This window comes from Nyctibius grandis, chromosome 8, assembly GCF_013368605.1.
Source record: "Nyctibius grandis isolate bNycGra1 chromosome 8, bNycGra1.pri, whole genome shotgun sequence".
NCBI lineage: Eukaryota > Metazoa > Chordata > Aves > Nyctibiiformes > Nyctibiidae > Nyctibius > Nyctibius grandis.
Window position 1 is genome coordinate 4,585,193 of NC_090665.1, and position 21,422 is coordinate 4,606,614.

General features: G+C 41.8%; 1 protein-coding gene across 1 annotated transcript in view; it reads left to right on the forward strand.

The window, feature by feature from the left end:
- Positions 1 to 21,422, forward strand: part of LOC137666454 (multiple epidermal growth factor-like domains protein 6) — a 199,483-nt gene that overhangs the window by 124,713 nt on the left and 53,348 nt on the right. The window contains exons 6-8 of the mRNA XM_068406464.1: positions 8,661 to 8,783; positions 15,716 to 15,841; positions 20,533 to 20,655. Coding sequence (XP_068262565.1) covers positions 8,661 to 8,783; positions 15,716 to 15,841; positions 20,533 to 20,655 — 372 coding nt within the window. The remainder of the gene's footprint in view (positions 1 to 8,660; positions 8,784 to 15,715; positions 15,842 to 20,532; positions 20,656 to 21,422) is intronic.

Consider the following 21,422-nt stretch of genomic DNA (forward strand, 5'->3'; position numbering starts at 1 on the left):
TATATATATATATATATATATGTACGTATGTATGTCTCTGTGTGTATATTTAATGAAGAATGCCTTGAAACTCTGATTAGGGCTGCTTGACTCCAAAGCAGTTTACATATCACAGGCTTACACAGCTATCAAACAGATGCTTCTCCTTTTTTTCATTCAACTGACATTTTAATTTTCTCTGCATATTTTGAGGACTGAGCAGTGATGTGTTTTGACTCCTGAGGCTACAGACGATATCAAAATGAGGATTAGAAATGAAGCTTTACCTGTCAATTAAGTTGTTAAGCTTGTCCTCCACAGCGTCTACATTTTCAAATGGCCTATTTATTGAATTTGAAATAGTTTTCATTCTTGACCTTGTTTAAATTGAATGGACAGTTCTAATTATAATCTTCAGAGTTCTGAACTGCAACATATGGTTTGCATATAGAGTTGTGGATGAGGAGCTCTTGTCTGTTTATTGAGCTAAACCACTGTTAAATATCTCGGGAGAGATTGGCATGTCAGGCATTGAAAGTAAGCAGAAGTCGGCAGTACAGGTATTGGCCATTTTTGTCTTTTCACATCATTCTGTCCAGGAGACGTGCTCTTGAGGGACATCTGAGAATTGAACTGTGATTGTGGCATCCAGTCATCGGTGAGGAATGAGTCACCGCTTTCAATGGTTGCATTGTGCCAGTCTTCCCAGGAAAGCAATATTTTAAAAAAAAAAAAAAAAAGTAAAAAAAAAAAAGTCTTAGAGCATGTTTTTTCCTCCCACATCCTGACAATGAATTCACATTACCAGGATCTTTGGCAAATCAATGTCATTCCGTTAAATCATCTGTGGCCCCCACTAACAGGGTTGTGTGACATCTCGGAGCAATTTATTCATGTATTTATTCTCCAATAAGGCCAGTGACAGGTCAGGAAATTAAATCCAGGTCTCTAAGACTTGATTGGGTGGATTATCCCTTTCAGTGCTTGCAGAGACCTTCTCCCCAAAAGCGATTGCTGGTGCTGAGCCTGTCCTCGGGAGTTGTAGGGCTGCTCGCCATGGACGCGTGTGCTGGAAGTAGCTCTCTGCCTTTCCTCCACACTTCTCCCCCAAAAAGCCATACCTCAGAGATTCCTCTGTCCTCTTCCCTCCATGAAAATAGTCATCAGGAAATGCATCTCCCTTCAGACCTGGACATAAATATTTATTACCTAACACAGACATAGTCCCATAGATGACTCTGCTATTCAGCATTTCACAGTGCCGTGGTCCCTGTCCTTTGGTGTTCTCAGTATAAAGACAGATAAACCAGGGGCGAGAGAAAGAAAACCTGACCTACACACAGCTAAAGTCATTGTAGCTACTTGGAAAACATCTGAAATCTAGGGCAAGGTACCAGCTACAGGGTAGAAAATTCCTCTCCACAATGTGACCGAATCACAGGGGAGGTCTAAAGGAAGGTGACAGAATGAAAGGCAGTGAATCCAGTACAAAAAGCTTTGTTTTTTTAATGCCATCGATTTTCAGGGGAAGGTAAATAATCAGATAACTTGGAAAGCCTGTTCCTGTGCATGGCTAATTGGATAGCCCTGCCGAAATAGGTGCTGGTTAAAGCTGCTTTGTTCTTAATCCTGGGCAAAGAAGAAACGTAGTGGAAAACTCACTGCTCTAACAAGGGTCCTCTTTCATTGTGGAGTCAGTTCGCAGGGACTAAATTGGGTGAGGAATCTCTTAACCATGCCTTTTAACCACTCTCTTATCAGACGTGACATGCTCCTTTAGGTACAGTTTGCTGAAGCGATTCCATTAATTAAGTTTGTTGCAGCAGGCTTGCTTCAGACACTGGTGACTTACTGGAATTTAAGTAAGCTTCAGCAGTGATTGGAGCTAACCTGGCTGACTTTGAACTCAAGCAGACAATGGATGCTCATAGAATCCATCGAAGGGGCCAGGAAAGGACAGAAACAAATAGCTGAGGAGCAAAAATAAAAGCCTAGGAGCACTAGCAGTTCAAAATGACCCAGCTGGCTCCACAAGAGCACATTTATCTATGCTGAAAGCTGTTTCATGAAGGTGTCTTAACATCAGGTTCTAGTAGACCACTCAAAAGAGCTTGTAGCATATTTACACTTTTTTTGTGAAGCATAAAAACCCTCTAGATTTCATGGAAGGTTTTGCAATTTAAAATCTCACAGCTATCAAAACCTGCTCTTTTCGCTCTTTGCTGCTCAGTTTGATTCAATGAAACAGAAATATGTTTTCTATTAAAATGAACAGAAATTCTGCTTTTTTCTTGTTGAATTTTAGGCTTTGTTTTTGGCCAGACTTTAAACTTGTATTTTTCTTCCTAGAGTCAATACTAATGTCAAACTTCCTTCATTGTGGAAAAAATGGACAAATATTTTGTTAGCAACAGGAGTGTCAAATGTCTTCTAGTCAAAGCTTCAAAAAACAGGAGAGATCATTTTAAAAACTTCTGCTGCAAGAGCAAATTCTGTCTTGCTTAATAATGAGTACATTTGTGAGAGGATTCGCACTGGTTGTCAAATTACAGATATTTTCAAACTTGAAACTTGGGGAGACCATGTGAGTTAAAGGAAGCTGAGAGCTGAATCTGTCATACATTTATCTACTTACAGCAATAGTAGGTCTTATTTTCTGTTTCGCTTTTATATAAATAATTTCTGAGTTATGTGATCAGCCCATGAATGGCTGGGAACCAAGGCAGTTTCCCTTTCTTCCCTTAAGTATATAAATTATTTAATTTAGAAGCACACTAAATTAATGTGTAGGATCCACCATGTAAATTAGTGGGGAAAGGCCATATGATATTTTCACTTCGTAACTTTGTGAGGTTTAAACATCCTTTGGAATATATAAAAGAGACTAATCACAGCGCTGTTACAAATAACAGAAGGGAAAGCACTGTCATACATCTTTGTTGATTTTAAATATCGTGTTAAATAGCAAACAATAAGAGAGTTTTCATGTCAGATGTACTAAATGATCTGCAGCTGAAGAGACTAGCAAGCTAGGGAGTGGTAAGCCAGATTTTTGTTAAATTATTTCCAGATAAATGAGTTGAACAGTTCATCCACTTCTGATAATTGTAAATATAGCCGTGTAAGGTTTCTCATTGTGGTTCTTTACATGAGATCCAATCTTCCCTTCCCCGTTTCTCCATCACCACCATTACTGCCTAATCCTCACAATATTGTGTGTGGACCAACGACCCACAAAGCTCCCGGGGTAAAGGGGAGACAAAAACCCAATTTTACTGAATTTTAAGATAATACTGCAAAGAGTAGACCGTGCTTCCTCTTTCCAGATATCATTTTTTATAAATAATTACTATAATTATTTTTAAATATAATACGACTTTAAAACCATCTTCTAAGTAAATGCAAGTAGGGTTTTGTGTTTCCCTGCTTCTGCTGGTCGCATCCTTTCTGCAGTGAGCTGGGGAGGATTGTGGTGACTGGAAAATGGTAACGAGCGTGTGTCATTCATTCCATTTTTATGTGGTATTTCTGAGGCATTTGGTAAAAAGGGTGTAGTTATGCTTCTGTGAAAGTCATTTGGGCCAGATCCGCAGATGGTATTGTGGTGTTTTGGACCCCTGCATGTCAGCGACTGTGCTAGCATGTCCCCAGCTGATTTTGGTAAGAAAGTGTTTCTTACTTCAGCTCCCAGCTGGACAGAAATGTTTTCATCCATATCAGGTCTCTGGTGTTTGTGGGGTGGGTGATGCTCACAACTATTTGGTCTCTGCCCCTTTTCATGTTGTTATTTACTTGCTAAAGTAGAGAGGTTTTGCCAAAACCATAAAAAAAAAAAAATAATCCTCAGATGATGAGGTCCGTAGTGTTCAGTTCTGGTGTCTTTCTCCAGCAGTGCCTGGGCACTGGGAAGAGGAATTTTGTTCTCTGCTTATCTATCAGAAAGTGCTGGCTTCGAACAGTTATCAATCTGTGCATGTTCTTACAGTCAAGGGAGAGAAAGCCTGTTCGTTTGTCACCCAGAGGAAATGCCACTGGCTCCGTGACACTGGCTGAGAGAGAAACCTCGCTCTGCCACCCCGTGCCTGCTTAGAGCTCTTGCCACAGTGTCCTCGATATGTGTGCCGTCCCTGGGGTACCCTTGGCACGTCATCTCTCTTTCCATTTGGGATTCTCAAAATGGTTTGCTTGGCCAGCCCAAAGAAGGGAACTCAGGTCTGCAGTAGATGCTGCATTTTAAATGACCTTATTCCTTTCATTTCACTAAAAACGTGCAAGCAGGAAAAGTGTACAATAAACTTTATATTTAGGAGATTGTTTCATCTTGTGCTTTCAGAGCAGCTGCACACACGTGCACCGAAGGAAGGCATGTGAAAAGCGATAAAAGTTGCAAATAATGACCTTGTGAGGAATGCAGTGCTTTAAAAAATAAATTGAATTAGAAAGAAAAGCAGGCCTGACTTTCAGTATTTCTGCAGGCGCTTTGAGATCTGAAGCGGCAATTGTCCTGAACCGGAGCCCAAATCCATGCTTATGCCTACGGAGGGCCATTGCAGGCCTATGAGAGAGCCTATGGGTGATGCATTAATTGTGGGAGTTGTCACAGCAGAAATCGCCAGGCAGGTTCTTTGGGGAAAAAGGATTTAAAAGCAAAGAGGATGTGGGATTGCATGAAGTGCCGGTCCAGTGGTTAAACCAGGGACAAACATTTCGGAGTCCCTTTGGAGGCTCATGACCCCTCAGGTATTTGTTTGGAGACATGGGAGCTGTGGCTGCAGCCTGCTCTTGACCTGCAAGTGGTGTTGGGGTGTTGCAAGTGGAGAACTTGAAAACTGGGAGCTGAAAAATAGCCCACTCACTCACAATTCTGTCTTGCACAGTATGGCCAGAAAAGTGGGGAAGGATCATAAAAATGGAGAGGATACTGGAAATGCTCAGTCCTGCTGCTGTCAGAGCTGGTATTTTTCTTCTTTTGGGGTTTAGTTTTGCATGTTGTTTACATTTCTTAATGGTTTAAAAAGCTAAGCTGTTTGTTAGTAGGGAATTGATCTGGCAACATCTTGCTTTTTTTCCTTTATAAAAACATGATTGCAGGTTCGCTAATTATCTGTGTTTAACACTGCTGTCTGTTTATTTTTAAGGAACGGATTGATCATAGCTGTTCCTAGATGTTTTAGTAATGATACGAAAAAAGCTACTGAAGTGATGACCCTGAATTCCAAACAAGCAATCACCCAGCTCTGTATTTAAGCAAGTTTTGGGCAGGGAAATTGCGCTGTTGCTATTGTCGCCCATCAAATCAATTGGGGACAAACTTCTCTGAAGCTTAGCAGAGCTCCCGTTCAGGAGGATCGAGGACTTCAAAATGTGTAACTTCATCAGTACAGTCTGCCCTTGGAAAGGGCACGGTGCTGGCAGCAGCTTGTGCGTTTGTACGATGTATCCTCTTTTCCCATGTTCAGGACATGTGATACGCATCCTCTTGGGATGGAGGAGAGGTCAGTGTGCAGTCGCACTCGACACACTCCCTGTACATCCTGGGGTGGGTGGTGGGCCACGTGCTGCGTACAGACAGCGTGGAAAGGAGTGATACTTTCAGTGGGGAATCCCACTAAAATGTGTCTCTGTGGAAATCCTCCGTAGGTGAGAAGGAGCATATTCACATACCGACTCAGCTCTATGCACGCAGCAGCATAATCCCCTTCGCAAGATAGCCCTGGGACAGCACACTGTTCTTGGGTTGCTTCTTGCCTCTCGTCTCTCCCTCTGTTTTGGGGGAATGTGGTTGCTTTCATCACGGTCTGATTTGTGCTAAGCAAGCCATAAATGGCTTGAAACTCTGGTTATTCAGACAAGCGTCCTAAATTGTAACTATAGAAAGTTGAGCATGTAGATGTTTCAGTTTGATCTGCAGTGGAAACTAATCCAAATTTAATTACAGTGTATTGTTAAACAGATACAATCTACCATAATCCCATAACATTCTAGAATTACAATATAATGACTTTATATTTCTCAAATATTTTTAATATTTTTATAACTTCATAATTCTAGAATAATATAATCCTGAAAATATTGGTCTTGCAGAGAAAGCCTGAGAGTAGAAGAGATTGTCTGTCATCAAACTGCCGCTCACGTGGCATCGTGGGAAGGTGGTCGTGGAGTTGCGTTGTGGGCTCATCAATCTCAGCTGTTTTTTCCCCACTTGCTGCAGGGAGTCTCGGGGTGGGGTTAGGTGTAGCTCATATATACAAGTCTTCTAGAGTTTCTTATTTTTCATTTAATTATATTGCCTTTCAGCAATATAATTGCCTTATGGCCTTTCGAGATGTGCCAGCACAAGGGAAATGCTGTTGAAAGAAGAGCTGCAGCTGGTGCGGGAGCTTCTCTGTAAGCTGAGTCACTTCTTTAAACGGTCAAATAGAGACTAACAAATAGAACGAACTCCAAGTGCTCGTTTTTATTAGCTGGATTATTTTTTCTCCTTTGTAAGGGCTGATATCCTAACTTAAAACTGCATTTAGTATATTAGAGAAATTCTGCAGCTGATTGTCCCCTGTAAAATTCATATATTGATGCTCCCAGTATTCGAGTTTATTAAAGTATACATACTAGAACATGGTTGTACTATATAGTTCAGCTGCTTCCTTGTTATATTTTTCTGAGCCTTTTTGCTTATTTTATTTCTGTGATACTCATGACAAATAGTTTCCTGGTTTTGATTTCATCCTGGCATTTTTCAGCAGGCCATTTCCTAACAGTATAGAATTCAACACGATGAATAACATTTTCTGTTTACTGTTTACATTAAAGAAAGCAAAACCTCTGTTTGAAAAAAAAGAGTATTCCAGATGTCTTCAGGCAGTAGGAAATGTACATAGTATACAGTCTAATAAAACAGCAAATATAGAAGAAGGATTAAAAAGTGGCGCACATTAGCAAATGGTCTGAATTTAAACACTAGTCAACACCAGGACTTTAGTTTAGATAAGGGAAATTCACATGTGAAATATTAAAATTTAACTTTATAAATAACATTTCCTTAGGACCAGGACATTGTGCGTTTCCAAGTTGTCTTTAAAACTTCCTTTTTCATTTAATTTTGATTAGATTTTCTAAAACGGACTAAACATAAAAGCAGTAAAAAAAAAATGTAAACCATGAAAGCTAAACGCAAAGCAGATATATCAACAGCAACAATATGAAAGCCAGAGCCTGTGTTCCTCAAGTGCAATATGGGAATGGGAGGGGGAAACCCTCTTCGTGTTGCTGTGTTCTGCTCCGCTGCCAGCTCCCTTCCCCACAGCAGCAATTGCAGACCGGCCTCTTATTGCAGCCACTCTTATTCCTTTAAATCCCCATCTCCTCATCCACACCCACTTGGGTGTGTTTGGGTGGGTAAATCCCTTAGGTGATTTGAGAACATGATCCAAAGAGCAATTAAATCAATGGATGTTTTTAATGTTGAGAGAGGGGTTTTTTGTAGATGCCTATTGCAGGCGAGAGGTTTGGCTTTGGCAAGAGGAGAATGTCTTTGGTGGTTGGGATAATTTGGTACCAGCATCGCCTCTGGGTGAGCTGGAGGGAGGTGGAGCTGTAATGCCTGGGGGTTGTTAAGGAAAGGGCAGACAAATTCTAGGTAGACATCTACCAGGTGAAATTTTGTCAGGGAATGGACTAACTGACCCTTATTTCCAATGACTTCTGTGTTGATTTTTAGGGTAATGGTGTCAACATGCCAATCAAGTGCTATTTACAGTAGCCCAGTGTTGCTGAAAAGGTGCAGAAACTGCTTATGTGGTACTTTTGGAAATTCAGTTTTGTGGGTCTGTTTTAAACCTTCACCTGTTTACTTAAACTGTGCTTGATCTTTTTTGTCTGTCATTGTCCATCATTTTCAGATGAAACGGTACAGCAGCATTCTCAAGCTGGTTTAATGCTAGTTTCCCTCTTCATTTGACTGAATATTGTCCCCTAAAATGTGAAATATGGAAAGATACCTGCTTAGGTTTGGAAAAGGTTTCATCAGGAAATCACGTCATTTTTCTGGGAGATCATCTGAGAAGTTGCTATGGGAAGTTCAGGTGAACATGAGGAAGCCCAAGGGACAAGAGCCACAGAAAATGTGGCAGAAAAATCATCATTCTTTTTAAATGTCTAGGCTCTCTGTGTATTCAGTGGTTGAAAATGTGATGTTGATCGAGAGTGTGGGCTCTACTCTTGCACGGCTTTTTTCCTTTTATGTCAGTTGTACATAATTGTACCCTCAAGAGCACCTGCTAATAGGATTAAAGGCCTGATGCAAAAGGAAATCTTCATACAGCAATTTTTTACAAAAGCCAAATGTTTGACCAGTGGTACCTACAAGCTCAGATGTATTCTTACCCTAATTCTTTCCCTGTATTTTTCTCTTGGCCCCGAGGAAACAGCCATGTCACAGATTACTCTAGTTAACAAGGGCTTCAGAAGTAGAAACTACAGAGGCAGTGCCTGCAGGAAATTTGAAAAACACCATAAAATTTCAATTTTCTTTGCTCTGTTTACAGTGATGAAGCGAAGTAAACAAAAACCCAGTCTGAGTGTCACAGTTGCATTATATATGAGCTCCGTGCCATCCAAGAGAACCAAGGTATGTCTTTGCTGAGGCTGCCTCGTAATTCTCATCGTCTGCCTTCCTTCTCTAGACGTGGATGAGTGCGCGGTGGTGAATGGTGGCTGCCAGCAAGGCTGTGTCAACACGCACGGCTCCTTCCACTGCCAGTGCCGGGCAGGGTACAGGTTCCACGCTGATGGGCGCACCTGCATAGGTAAGGAAATGTTAACAAGCACTTCACGTACTTGACTTTGCGTAAGTGCAAAGGTTTGTAGACTTCCTCAGTCTGGATTTTGTCTAATTCACAGAGGATGTTGGTATCCCTTCCAGTTCAAGTAGTTTGTGAGAATTCAGGTGTTTCCAGGTTTGTGCTTTTTTTGAGACCAAAGCAGGGATGGTGTCCTGTGTTTCTGTGATGCAATCTTGTGGAAATTTCTGTTGTTTTGCAGCAGGCATTAAAGAAACAGGGGCTCTTCATTTCCAGTGAAAAATCTTTTTCCAATTCTGAGCATTTCTTCTTTGTGTCACATCCATCTCCATGTTCCAGCCATGCCCTGGCTTTTCTGCCCCTGTGACTCTTCCTTTTACTTGGTCTTTTTGCCTGTTTTTTTCTGAAGAGGTACAAACAGCAGATAGTGAAATCTCCTGCCCACGGGTGCCTGGCAGAATGCTGCTCTTCCAACCAAGCAGTCCCAAAGTGCAGCTTTTGTCTTCAGTGATGAACACAAAATAAAAGCTTGTGGTTGCTACCCTGAAGTTGGATTTAACCTTACAGTAGGTGACCATCTCCATCAGACAGCCCAGGCCGGGACCCCGTAGGCTTTCCCAGGTGGTGGCATGAGCAGAGGCAGGAGGAGGATGTCGTTAACTGGGTCAAGGGGTGAGATGATGAAATAAAATCTCTGCGACTATGCTACACTGAGCAGAGCAGAAAATCCTCTTGGGAGGATCAAGAGCAGAGGCCAAATTTGTGAATTACTAAGATATATTTGAGAATATGGTGCATGGACTGGTAGCTAGAGAAGGAGCTCTAAAGGGCTAATGAAATATTTAAGTGAGTGCTCAGAGGTCTTCTCTGTTTTTCAGAGAGTGCATGAAGAGAAGCAGCCCTACCCTTCATCTCTTCTCTTCAGCCTTTGCTGTATGTTGAATTTTTTAGGTAAAACAGCAATGAAGAATTGTCTGTTTTACATTTAGTTATTAGGCACAGTGAGAAGTATGGATGGGGTGGGCTGAAAACTCTCCCCCAAGGCATATTACATGAATTTTTAGTTTGTGCTAATCCTTTTTGCTCACGCAAGAGGTGCCCATGCATGTGAAGCTGAGAGTTTTGAGCACTTTTCCTGAGATTCTGTCCATGCTGTGGGCTGATAATTTGTGTGCTATAGATTTGCAAAAGCTCCTTGTTCCCACAGCAGTCCTATGCTGTTTGGTCCGTGCCTTTATCTACATCAGCCTTTTAATTTAATTCTGCATGTTGCTCTAAAAAAAAAAAAATACTGTCCTTGTGTTGCATTTAAATTGGTACAAAAGTCAAGTTGTTGAATTCTGCAAAAAGGATTAAAATGTTCTGTCATTTGGGAAGAAGAAAAGGACATCTTTTGTTTAAATTTTTAAGCCTGATTTTAGGTAATCTGAGAAGAACAGTAAAGTGTGGTTGGACCACATCTGCAGAATAAGTTCACTCACAGTTTGGTCATTGTCTCTGCTCTCGCACAAAGTCCCTTGGTTGTGCTGAACATCAGCCAAATATGTCATCAGTCATTTGTGGTATTATCACAGCAATAAATATACTGATGCAACTAGAAGACAAAACGTACCAGTGCTCAAGCTGCAGGAATAATGTTTTTTCTCTAAAGAACTTACCCTTTTGGGTTGGTTGGGTTTACCACATACAGAGACTTTCAGTGTTTTGGTAATTAACTGCAGTTAAAAATACGGTGAAGTCTCAATCTTTTCTTGATTATCTTAGTTGGAGGAGGAATGGGTAAGGAAACGCTACTGTGAGAGAAAAAAATAACGTAAAAGCAGAGGGGTTTATCTTTAACTAGAAACACTAGTGGTTTTCTGTGATTTAAAAGAGAGAAATCCATCTCTCTCTGATCAGATCTGACCAGGGAAGACCCAGAATTGAAATATGTGATGTTTGGGTTACATTACTTTCTCTGAATAGTCTCATTTCTGCTGTGGTGGAGAGGGAATTTTATACAAAAGAGGACTAAAGTGGCTTTGGGGGGAAAAAGCGAGAGAACTGAATGATAAATGTAAAAAGTAGGTATTATGGCAATTAAATGAATTTACCTATGTAATAAGTAAAACCTTCTGTGGACATAGAAGAGTAAAGTTTTCTCATGACACAAATAATCAAGAAGCTCACTTTGGAGTCATCCTAGCTATGAACATTATCAGAAAGCAAGTTTTCTTTTCACAAATGTAAGTATTCACAAGAAGTTATTAAAAATCCTTAATACCACATTCAGTTCTGTTTGCAGTATCTCAGAAATTATCGAGGAGAAACAGAAATAAATCCTAAGCTGAGAGACAGGAGTAAGTTTAAGAGAGAACTGCTATCATGATAATGGATATACACAATACTGAGCAGAGGATATTGAGTTCTGTTTCAGCTGTTTAGACAAGACACTAAAAAAAGTGGATATAATAAGCTCTCATGCCTTGGAGCACAAGACAGTTACTAATTGATGAGGACAGAGAGAAGCATTTCATATAAACCACTAATCCAGGATTTGGGCATCGGGATTTGGGCACTAACTGCTTGCACTGGCCATTCGGGATGGAGAGTTTGCCTCTTCTGCTGCACTGGTTTATACATTGAGTTATGAGCACTCATCTGATCAAGAAGTAAACCAAATAATGCACCTCTCTTTTGACCTAGTGCAGCTAAGCAGAACAACTAGCATTTCAAATAGGGCTTGCATTAGCAATAGTATTTCTTCTGTGGATACCTTAGAGGATGTAACAATCTCTTCCACATACTGAGAATAAAAAGGGACTACGTTCTGGAAATGAGCTGTTTATGGAAGGTGACTGTCTCAGCTGCAGGAATAAGAAACAAGCATCCCTTTAGACAGGCTTTTCAGATGAACCCAGCCCAGATTTCTCTTATGTTCATTCTTTCCCCATCATCTTTTTCTTTTTGGCAACCCTATGTTTCTGGGAGCAAAAGTGCCAAAATCACTTGAGGGGAAGCAGATTTTGCAGCCTAGATGGCTTGGAAGTCTCCCATACATAAGGAAGTGGATCTATCCTCTTATAAGATATTCAGCCTATATCTGAAGAGTCAAAAAACCTGGGATGAGCTACTTTCTTGCATGATTGCATAGAAGATTACTGAACTTCTGTCACAAGCTTTTTCCAGCAAGTCCAGTCCTCCTACCACGTCATCACAGTGTGTTTGGCATCCTGACTAACTGCTGGTGGTCCATCCCTCCGCCGCTAGTGTAAGCCTCAGAATACACAGTTTGAAGAAATCTGTTTGTTGTCGGTCATTCTTCCTGCTCTCATTAGAAGCTTCTGCTCGTACTCTAAAACAAACAGCCTCTAAAATGGGTTGCCTTGTTCAGTGCTAACTAGCGTGTGAAAATGAAATACTTTCTTCTTGAGTCCTTTGATGATCTCTGACACTGTGTGCCATGCCAGAATCCCATCTTTTTCAATGCTTCTTTTCTTTCTTAGCTTTGCTCAATATTTAATTCATTTTCAGATATATGTGCCAGTATGACCATTCACTACAAATTAGGTAATTAGAATAATCAAAGGTAACACTGTCCAGTTTTTTTGGTTTTATTTTTAATGCCTTGGTTATGTTAAAGTGATGAATTTAACTTCATTGAAGTTTTAACTGACTGCTGTCTGGAAAGCAGAAACTCAGAGAACATGTTTATTGTAGTATCGGACTGTATTTTTGGATTAATGTAAATTCATTGTCTTCACTGGAATTTATTCTTGTTTGGACTCCTGGAAGTGAAAGCAGAGCACAGTCTCTAAAGCCCGATTCATCTCTGGTGCCAGCTGTTATCTTTTGTGTCTGCCTTATGCATAAAAGCTATTGAGATGTGGGTTTTTATGGAGACTTTTGCACACTAAGGCTCTTAATAGAGGAATTAACAAAGAATATATCTCTACAAATCTATAATTTGTGCTTTTCTGTATACCTAAAAGCACAGTATGTCTGAAGTTACGTTTCTTGTCATTGATAAGGTTGGATTTAAGGTGATGGAAAACACAGACTTGAAGAGACTGCGTGTTCTGACCACATGGTTGCTATGTATACATCCAACTATGGCTTCATATCAAGTTTTTTTGTACAGATATGAGCATTATTTAAAAAAAAAAAGGGTTGAGAAATGTATTGCTCAACCATCGGTAGATCCTTGTCTTCCCTGCAGTGCTGCCTTCTTCGCTCAGCATCGCTCGGCGTTCTCCCCAGTACCGCCGAGCCTGTCCGGGCTCGGCAGCGGGACTGGTTTTCTACCAAGCTTCATGAGTAAATCTTCGAAAGTGGAGGGCATGCCGTATTTCTGCCTGAACCCTATTCACGTGCTCACACCTCTAGCCACAAGCCCCTTCAAAAGAGATGGAATTAGGCTCATGACATGCCAAGTCTCTCCCTTTTTCTGATCAAAGATGCGATGCTGGCGCCTGGCAGCACAAACACAATTCATCCTGTTCCTTCCCCGGCAGCTCTTCTTATTCCGTCTGGCACCTCCTCTCGCGTAGCCCGTGCGATGCCTCGGCAGCAGACGTGGGAAATGGAGTGACCCCCATGGCAGAGCCCCACGCCAGGCCAGGCTGCACAGCCTCGCTGGCACAAGCTCTTGGCGCAGGAGTTCATGCCTGTCCCCTTCCGGCTCTGAAGCCTCCAAAAATCTTGGTGTGGCAGGTTGCTTCTTATCTTCCCTTACGTCCAAATTGGCTTATGCCCGGAAAAGGAGGGAGAAGATGGCATTTGGGAAAATTGAGATGTATATTCTGTCGCTTGGAGACGATTTAAGGTGTTTTTCATCTTCTGAAATATTTTCATCTCATTTGAATATTCTTGCTGAATAACAGGTCTTTGGATACAAACGTGCAGCAAGCGGAAGCTTTGAATGTGTTGCGTCTGCTGTCTCCTGCATAGAAATTGAGCTGCTTTCAAGTTCCATGGCTAACTGGGCAGGAGGTCTCGCAGGCACAGGTGGAGCTCAGAAGCCAGGGTCAGGTCCACTGTGCAGCGAGGTGGCTCCTGGCTCCTGCTGTGTGTGCATCCATGATAATGTAAAAATGTGCTTTTCTTTTTAACACAGATTTGGCTGCACAAACTAACACTTTGCTAATTGGTAGCATAGGGTGAAATGCATCCTACAGCAGCTTTTGTGGCTAATGTTTTCTGAGTGTCTGTTACAGATAAATGAATGTCCTGGTTTGGCCTAAACCAGGCCAATTTTCCTTTCAGTGATTTTTACTTTCAGCTAAGTCTCTTCTAAGTAACTGCACTTTCTGAAACTAACTGCATGTTTTGCAGACAATGTCTGCTTCTAGGACTGATAATGCTCGAAGTTTGTAGTTATCACTGAGGCACCAGTAGGTATGTTATGCAGAAAGGCTCTTCCTGTACTTATTCTTAGAGAAACCAAGGTCACTGCTAAATTCCTCACTGCTTACGAGTGAAGAGCCAAAGGGGGGTTGCACCTGCAGGGAGGAGCAGACAGGGCAGGTGACCCAAAATTGACCAACGAAGGTATTCCATCCCATACATGTCATTCTCGGTATAAAGTGGGGGGATCACGAGGGCCTCGGCCTGCTGTTTTTGGGGACCGCTGCTGTTTTTTGGGGGCCTCTGGCTGATTGGGCTGCTTCTGCTGTTTCGGGCTGCTTCTGCAGCTTGAGCCTTTGGCTAGTGTCCCAGGAGGACTCTGTCCATTTTCCTGCTGCCCCCGATCCCGATCCATGCATCCCTGAATCCAGCTCTCAACCGTCGCTGGGCCCAGCCTGGGCCTTCCCGGAACCTGCCCTGCAGTGCCGGTGGTGACGTGGCCGACATCGGGGGAGCTCGATTTTGGTTTTGTGTATATTTGTATATATTTGATTATTCCAATATTATTATTATACTCTTTTTCATTATTATAGTCTATTAAAACTTTTTTAACTTTCCAACCTGGAAGTCTCTCTCCCTTTTCCCTTTCCCTTTGCCTTCGGGGTGGTGGGGGAGCGTTAACAGAGAGCGTCTACCATGGGTTTAATAGCCGGCCCAGCTTTAAACAGTGACAATGAATTAATATTAATATATGTAAAATAAATATCAAATCTCTTTGCTGACTTCATTGGGTCCAGAGTTTCATGCCTTCCATAAAGGACCAAATACTCTTTCCAGCTACTCATGGAGAACATAATACATCCCTGCTGTTAAAATATATATAGATGCAGTCATGCACACACTCACATTTACATAGAGCACAATAACAGGTTCAAACGATCTATCTTATTTTTACATGCAGTGTGCAAATAGGTGTGGGTGTGTGTTAATGTATTTTGGCAGGAAGAGAAATGTTTCTCCAGAGGCTGGGGATATGTGTTGAACAAAAAAGAATATTAATTTGTCTGAGAAAAAGAAACAGTATCTTTAGAGATGTACTAAAGAGCCTCTTGTTCCTTGTGGTTTGCTTTATAAGTCAGTCCTGCAGAGCTTGTGACTCCTGTCATTTGCAGCTTCCTATGCGCAAGGCTGAGGAAATCAGCCTGAAAGACAATTTTTTTTTTTTTTTTTTAATCAATAATAGCAGGGACAGGAAAAAAACAATGGGCAAGTGCCCGTGGTGCCGCTTTTCTTTTTTTTCTCCTTACCTCAGTGGATTGTCGAGTGCTTTGCTGCTGTCAGATCAAAGGGTGGCTGTACTTCAGTCAGCATTGCAGCTCTTAGATCTCACCTGCCTCTCACTGGAATCACGGGCTTTCGCCGACGTGGGATGCTGTGTCAAACAAGCACCGTGAATGCAAGGGAGAGTAATCTCACAGGGGATGGGCACAGGTGCATTTATGAAAGCTGTTTGGCGAGGTTTGCGTATTTTTACTGTCATTTATGTATTTAAAATAGGAAATAAGTTTCTTGGGTTGTTGACATGCATTCCTTCAATGTTTCCTTGGCTCCAGCTGCCAATTCCTGCAGTGTTAACAAGGGGGGCTGCGAGCAGGAGTGCATTCAGCTCGGTGAAGACCGATACAAGTGCCAGTGCCAGCTGGGCTACCAGCTGAAGAGGGATGCCAAGTCCTGTGAAGGTAAGTCCGGCACTACCTGCCTGGAGTCACACATCAAAGGCAGTTTTAAAGACCCCAGGATAGTGCTTCAGGTCGCTGCATTCATTCATATTTCACCTGCTTGCCAAAAGCAGCTTTAGGAATCACTTATTAACAGGATTAAAATGACACATTTGAGGTGTGAAGTTCATGTTGCTTCACAACTTTGAACAAGATTTTGGCCTTGTAGACTCCTGGCTGTTTGTTGCTCACTGACAATGATGACATAGGTTAGGAACTTAATCGTGTTTTAATTCTAGCATTTTATTATTCACCAAGTTGTATATAGAGTTGGCCTGTATGACATGTTTTATTCTACACAAAGCCGTTTCTTTATCTGCTTTTGGCTTCTGTTGCTCCTAATCACAGTCTGATTCATTCATCCTCCCCTTCAGGTTTCTGAGAAAACGCTGCCAAAAGCAGAACAGAAATGCTACCTTTGGGTTTGATTGTTGTTTTTTTTTTTTTCTTGTATATCTTAACATATTCATCAGTTTTTAAGGCACCCCCCCCTTCCTCAACACAAGTGCACACACATGGTACCCTTGAATATGCCAGGGAAAGACAGGGCCAAATTTATGGATTTATTACACTGAAATTCCTGTCACAAAACCGTTTCCATATGGCTTCTCTTCTGCTTGAAGATTTTATATGCTGTGTATAAAGTGTAAGTAAATCCTGCTGTTCAGCTCGCTTCCAACTCCTGCTGTGTGCAACGAGCACTTGGCCTTCGGTTCTGGCCTCCCCGAGTCCTGCCCTCCACAGGGAATGCACACCCTGCGCTTCAGCGAGCATCCGCAGCCGGTTCGCCTCTCCGTCTCTCATGGAGTGGCTGCATTTTTTCCCTGAGATTGTCAGAGAGTTGGTAAAGGAGAGTGCTAGTGGGGACAGGACATCAGAGACCTTCCTCTGCTGTTCTCAGCCCGTTTCCAAACCTCTTGTGGCTCCTCTGCTGCCTCTGGCACTCGAAATGTCCTTGGCCAAGCCAGCTGGGCTTGCAGTCCCCCACATAAAACTCTTTGGTGTTTTTTATGGTGTTGTGGTGGGATGGAGGTTGGATTGGCAGGGTCTGAGTGTGGCGATGCCTGGTCAGGTGGGAGTTGTCCCTTGGGCAGCCACAGAGTAGTTCAAACCTTCACGTGCCACTTCACCCCCCGGCTCAGCCTAGCAGCAAAACAAGCAGGCTCGGTCCCCTAATTGGTGAGGGTTTGCCACCGCACAGGCAGCTGTGGCTGTTCGCTGCCTTGCTTCGTGGGGCTGATGAGGGTCAGCCACCCACTGAAGGCTGTTGTTCATCACCAGCCGGTAATTACTGAGCAGTGGAGAAGGGTCAAGGTCAGCTTTGTCTGCAGGTGAGACCTTATCTGGAGCTCACGTGTATGCCTGGTTACCTGTGTTCAGGGTGGTGTAAATCAAAATATAACAGCACAACCCCCCCCAGGAGGACAGCTGTGGGCAGAGGAGGGAGAATCTGTCTCACAAGGGGAGCTCAGCTGGCAAAATGAAGGCCGAGTAGGATGCTTTTCTTCCATAAATACCTTAGTGAATAAACACCTGGGAGAGAAAAGTGCTAGTTAAGCCAATGGACAGGATTTTTACACGAACAAATGAACATAAAATGGCCATGAATACATTTGGGTTGGCACTTAGAGATGTTTTAAGTAGAAAAGGTGGGAGGAGGTGAGCCTGGCTGCTTTTCATTTCCAACCAGAAAGGATGGCTGCTGTAGCGCTAGTTTGGATGGAGAAACTACGGCGTGATGAGGGTATTTACTACAGCAGGCATAGCTGTGCTGCAGGTGTGGAGTCATCCCTGCTGACTCCTCGGGAGCCAATACTGCACCCCATAGCCCTGAAAGGCTGTACAGAAACACCCAAGCCGAGCAGGGTGGTGCAGCCTTCAGCACGGAGGCAAACCGATGGGATGGGGTGGTGTGGCATCATACGAAGTGGTGAGACAGCTGTTCTGAGGATGAGGCATGTATGGATGTGGTCAGCAGTGGCTGTGATACTTGTGTAAGAGAATGGGCTATAAAAGATGTCTGCTAGAGTGAATTCCTTGTTGGGTTATCCAGGGATGGTAAGAACAATTATCTTTCTCAAGCCACTTTGAGTTTCCCTTCTATAAGTCAATGCTAGTTCCACCCCTAACCTTCTCTGCCATGAGCAGGAAATTTTAATCCTTACCACTTTATATTTTCTGCAGTGTAAAGTCATAGTTGCTGCAAGCAAGAAAATTAACTTGATAAGGCCCAATTTTCTTTCTTTAGGTGCTCTAGAGGTCATGGCAGATAGGACTGGAGAACTAGACCTTGTTCTTTACAACCTTGCAGTGAAGGTCTGGAAGGTCCACAGCACATGCAGAGCCTATACTCACACTTCACCAAGAACATAGCTGCCCTCCCAGATCAATGCATCACCATGGCTTTTTAAGATGAGGTTCCTGGATGTCCTGGGACATCTAGAAAATGGAACAGTTCCAGTAAATTTTTTGCCATAGTGTTTAACAGCTTGGAATAGAGCTTTGTAGGATGGAGTCTGTTATCCACTGAGGTTATTAAGTCAAACAATAAGAGCCAAATGTGTGGGGAAAAAGAACACTAATGAGTTATTTTTAGCTTTTCCTGAAACCTGCCTATAACAGGAAGGAACAGATATGTTGGTGGAAAACAAGTCAATCAGTGTTTGCCTTATGTCCTGAAGATCTTTCCTTTACAATCTTGTATCTTGTCTAAGGATTTCCAAGGCTGCTATCTTTATTCAAATTACTATGTTTACTAACATCTACCCTATAATTTGTTGTTTGCTTGCTGTCATGTCACAGAGTATTACAAGTTTTGCGCTATGCTGTAATCATTCTCAAATTAAAGCTTTAGATGCTCTGAAAACCTTTATAATATGCAGGTTTAACAGATGCTGTTTGATAGCAATTTCATTTAATTTATCCAAATAAAAAAAGAATCAACAAATAACTCAGTATTTCATATCAGCAAGGAACAAGTTCTTGCATGAAGCTAAATCCTTTGTAGACTGCAAATAGTGGGACTGCAGAGCCAAGTTGTCAGACTTGAGTGTCACGTAGGATAAAGTGCTGATGTCCCTTAGAAACCTGTTTGCAACCTATCGTGTTGAAAGTCCAACAGAAAATTTCAGTGCTACGTCCTTAACAGTGGTTTTGTTTTGGTTTTTGTTTTTTTTTTTAAACACTATCAAGTCAAAGTCTCAGCCTGCGGACTCGAACAGTTCTGTTCTTAAGATGGCAGGAGGTAAAACGAGGGAATTTGAAGGTGTTCTGGGGAAACATTCTCCTTTACCAGATGATGGCACAAAATGCCACTGGCTGCATAGAAAAGTGAAAATTGGAGGAAATTAAAAAACCCAACCCATATTTAAATGTATCTATGTAAAATAGATACCTTTCTCTCCTATTCCCTTCTTCGGCATAGCTCTATGTATGTATGTGGTTAGCCACTGGAAGAGTAAAGCAGCAAGGTCTAGAGGAAAATACCTTCAATCCTTCCCCAGGGTTACTGAAACCCTGACCCCACTGCCATTGCTGTTGAACTGATGTTGACTTTCTTCCTGGTGCCCTGATAGAAATTGGCTTGTATAGAGCCTGAGATGGCCAGTGAAGGAGATGTTAGGCTGGAGGCAAGTAAGGAATACCAGTCAAATGTCTCAAACCAGACAATAATTAGTAAAATCCTAAAACTGAGTTAGAGCTTGAATTGAAAGGAAATAGGCTTAGCTTTTAAAAAGCTGTATTTGAAACTAAGCAGAACTCTAGAGGACACATTTTCGAAGGTGTCCTCCAAATCTGCCTACCTAATGTTCTCCACCAGCATGTTCATGTAACTAGTACTCCACAGTGAAACCTGAACCTTGTGCAGAACATCAGATTTTAGTATGAAAAGTCTGGCTCTTAATCCACATCAGGCATATCCAAACAGTCCCAACAGGTCTATTTTTGTGTGTGCAGAGTCTTTATTTGGGCAAATACATCAGTATGCTTCCAGTAGGTATGTGTTCCTGAAATAAGCCCATAAAACACAGTGAGATCTTTGAGATGGAGACTTCTGCAGACGCTTTATAAATAGTGTTTCGAAGTACTTGCCACTTAGAGCAGCTTATCTTTGAAAAATGATATGTTATTGTTCAAAAAAAGAAAAAATATTGATGTACAGCACGAATGACATATGGTTTTAGACTGAAAGAAGTCTTTTGGGGCTCTCCAGCATTTATTTCCTCTAGAGACTTTTAAATACACATTGTTCCATGGCGAACTCCACTGTTGTACGTGTTTATGGGTTCACACATATTGGAGTGCTAATTGCTATTGTTTAGAGCAACTCTTGAAATCTACTCAGTTACGCCAAAATAAGAATAAAATGTGATTTTCTTGTCCTACTTCCAAGGTGTAACATGAGCCCAGCGTCCCGCTGTTTAAAATATTGCTGGTGCTCTATGAAAAATGCTGTCCAGCAAGAGAGAAAATAGCAGACAGAAAAACAACAGCTTTACTATACACCAAATTCTGTCAAATATATTTTTTTTTTCAGTCTAATCTCTTACAGCTACAGTACTCTCCGTTGTTAGTTGTAACGATGGCAGGTAAGACCATTTTCAGACAAAACCGTGACCTTTAAGTTGACAGTGTGGTCTAATTGGTTTCAGCGATAGCCCCCTGCACAAGCGGGGATGGAGGATGCTCACAAATCTGTCAAAATGAGCGAGGAATTGCAAAATGTGAGTGTCATCCAGGGCATTATCTTTCTGCAGACAAAAAGTCCTGTTTAGGTAAGAAACTGTGGACTGTTTATTGGGAAGAAAGATATTAATCAGCACTCTGGCTTACCAAGCTTTGAATGGAAAGGAGTATGTTATACAAATATACGTGTGCATTTTGAAATAGCATTTCTCTCTGTGATGTTTATGTCAGCCCATAGTCTTGAAGGACTATTTTAATAATGAAAATTACTCTGTGTTCTCTTAAATCATGCTTTCTAGCAACTGGATTTGTAGGTGCTGTAGTGTTATTCTTGTAGGGTCCCTTTAAAATAATGCCCCAGATACAGCTCCTGGAAAATTGGTTCAAGTAACACTCTGAACCAGGTCACTGAAAACCTATTGAGAATTCAAAGGGCTTTTTAGCTGGAGAACTGTTTCCATATTAATAGAGAAACTGCTGCGCAGGAAGAAATCATGAAGTGTAAGACTTCCAAAGCGAGGAGGTTAAAAAGTTGAATTCCAAAGTCCTGTATTTAGTCTGGGATTTTCAGAAGGATCTAAAGCATTTCTGTCCTGAAATGTGGGGGAATTAGAGACCAAATTACCTGCTTCTCTCTTTCAAGATGATGCTTGGAAGCTAGATAGTTTATCAGTTTTATGAAGTAAAAAGCACTTGTGGGCTTCATGAAGCGCAGATTTTTGGCAGTGTTGCCAGGATCGGGGTATGTATTCAGACACTAATTTTAAACTCCTCCTTTTGATAACTTGGCCAAAATTTTGCCAATACTTAAATTGTTGTCTTATCTATTCAGAGTACTGGGTGCTTTGCGAAATAC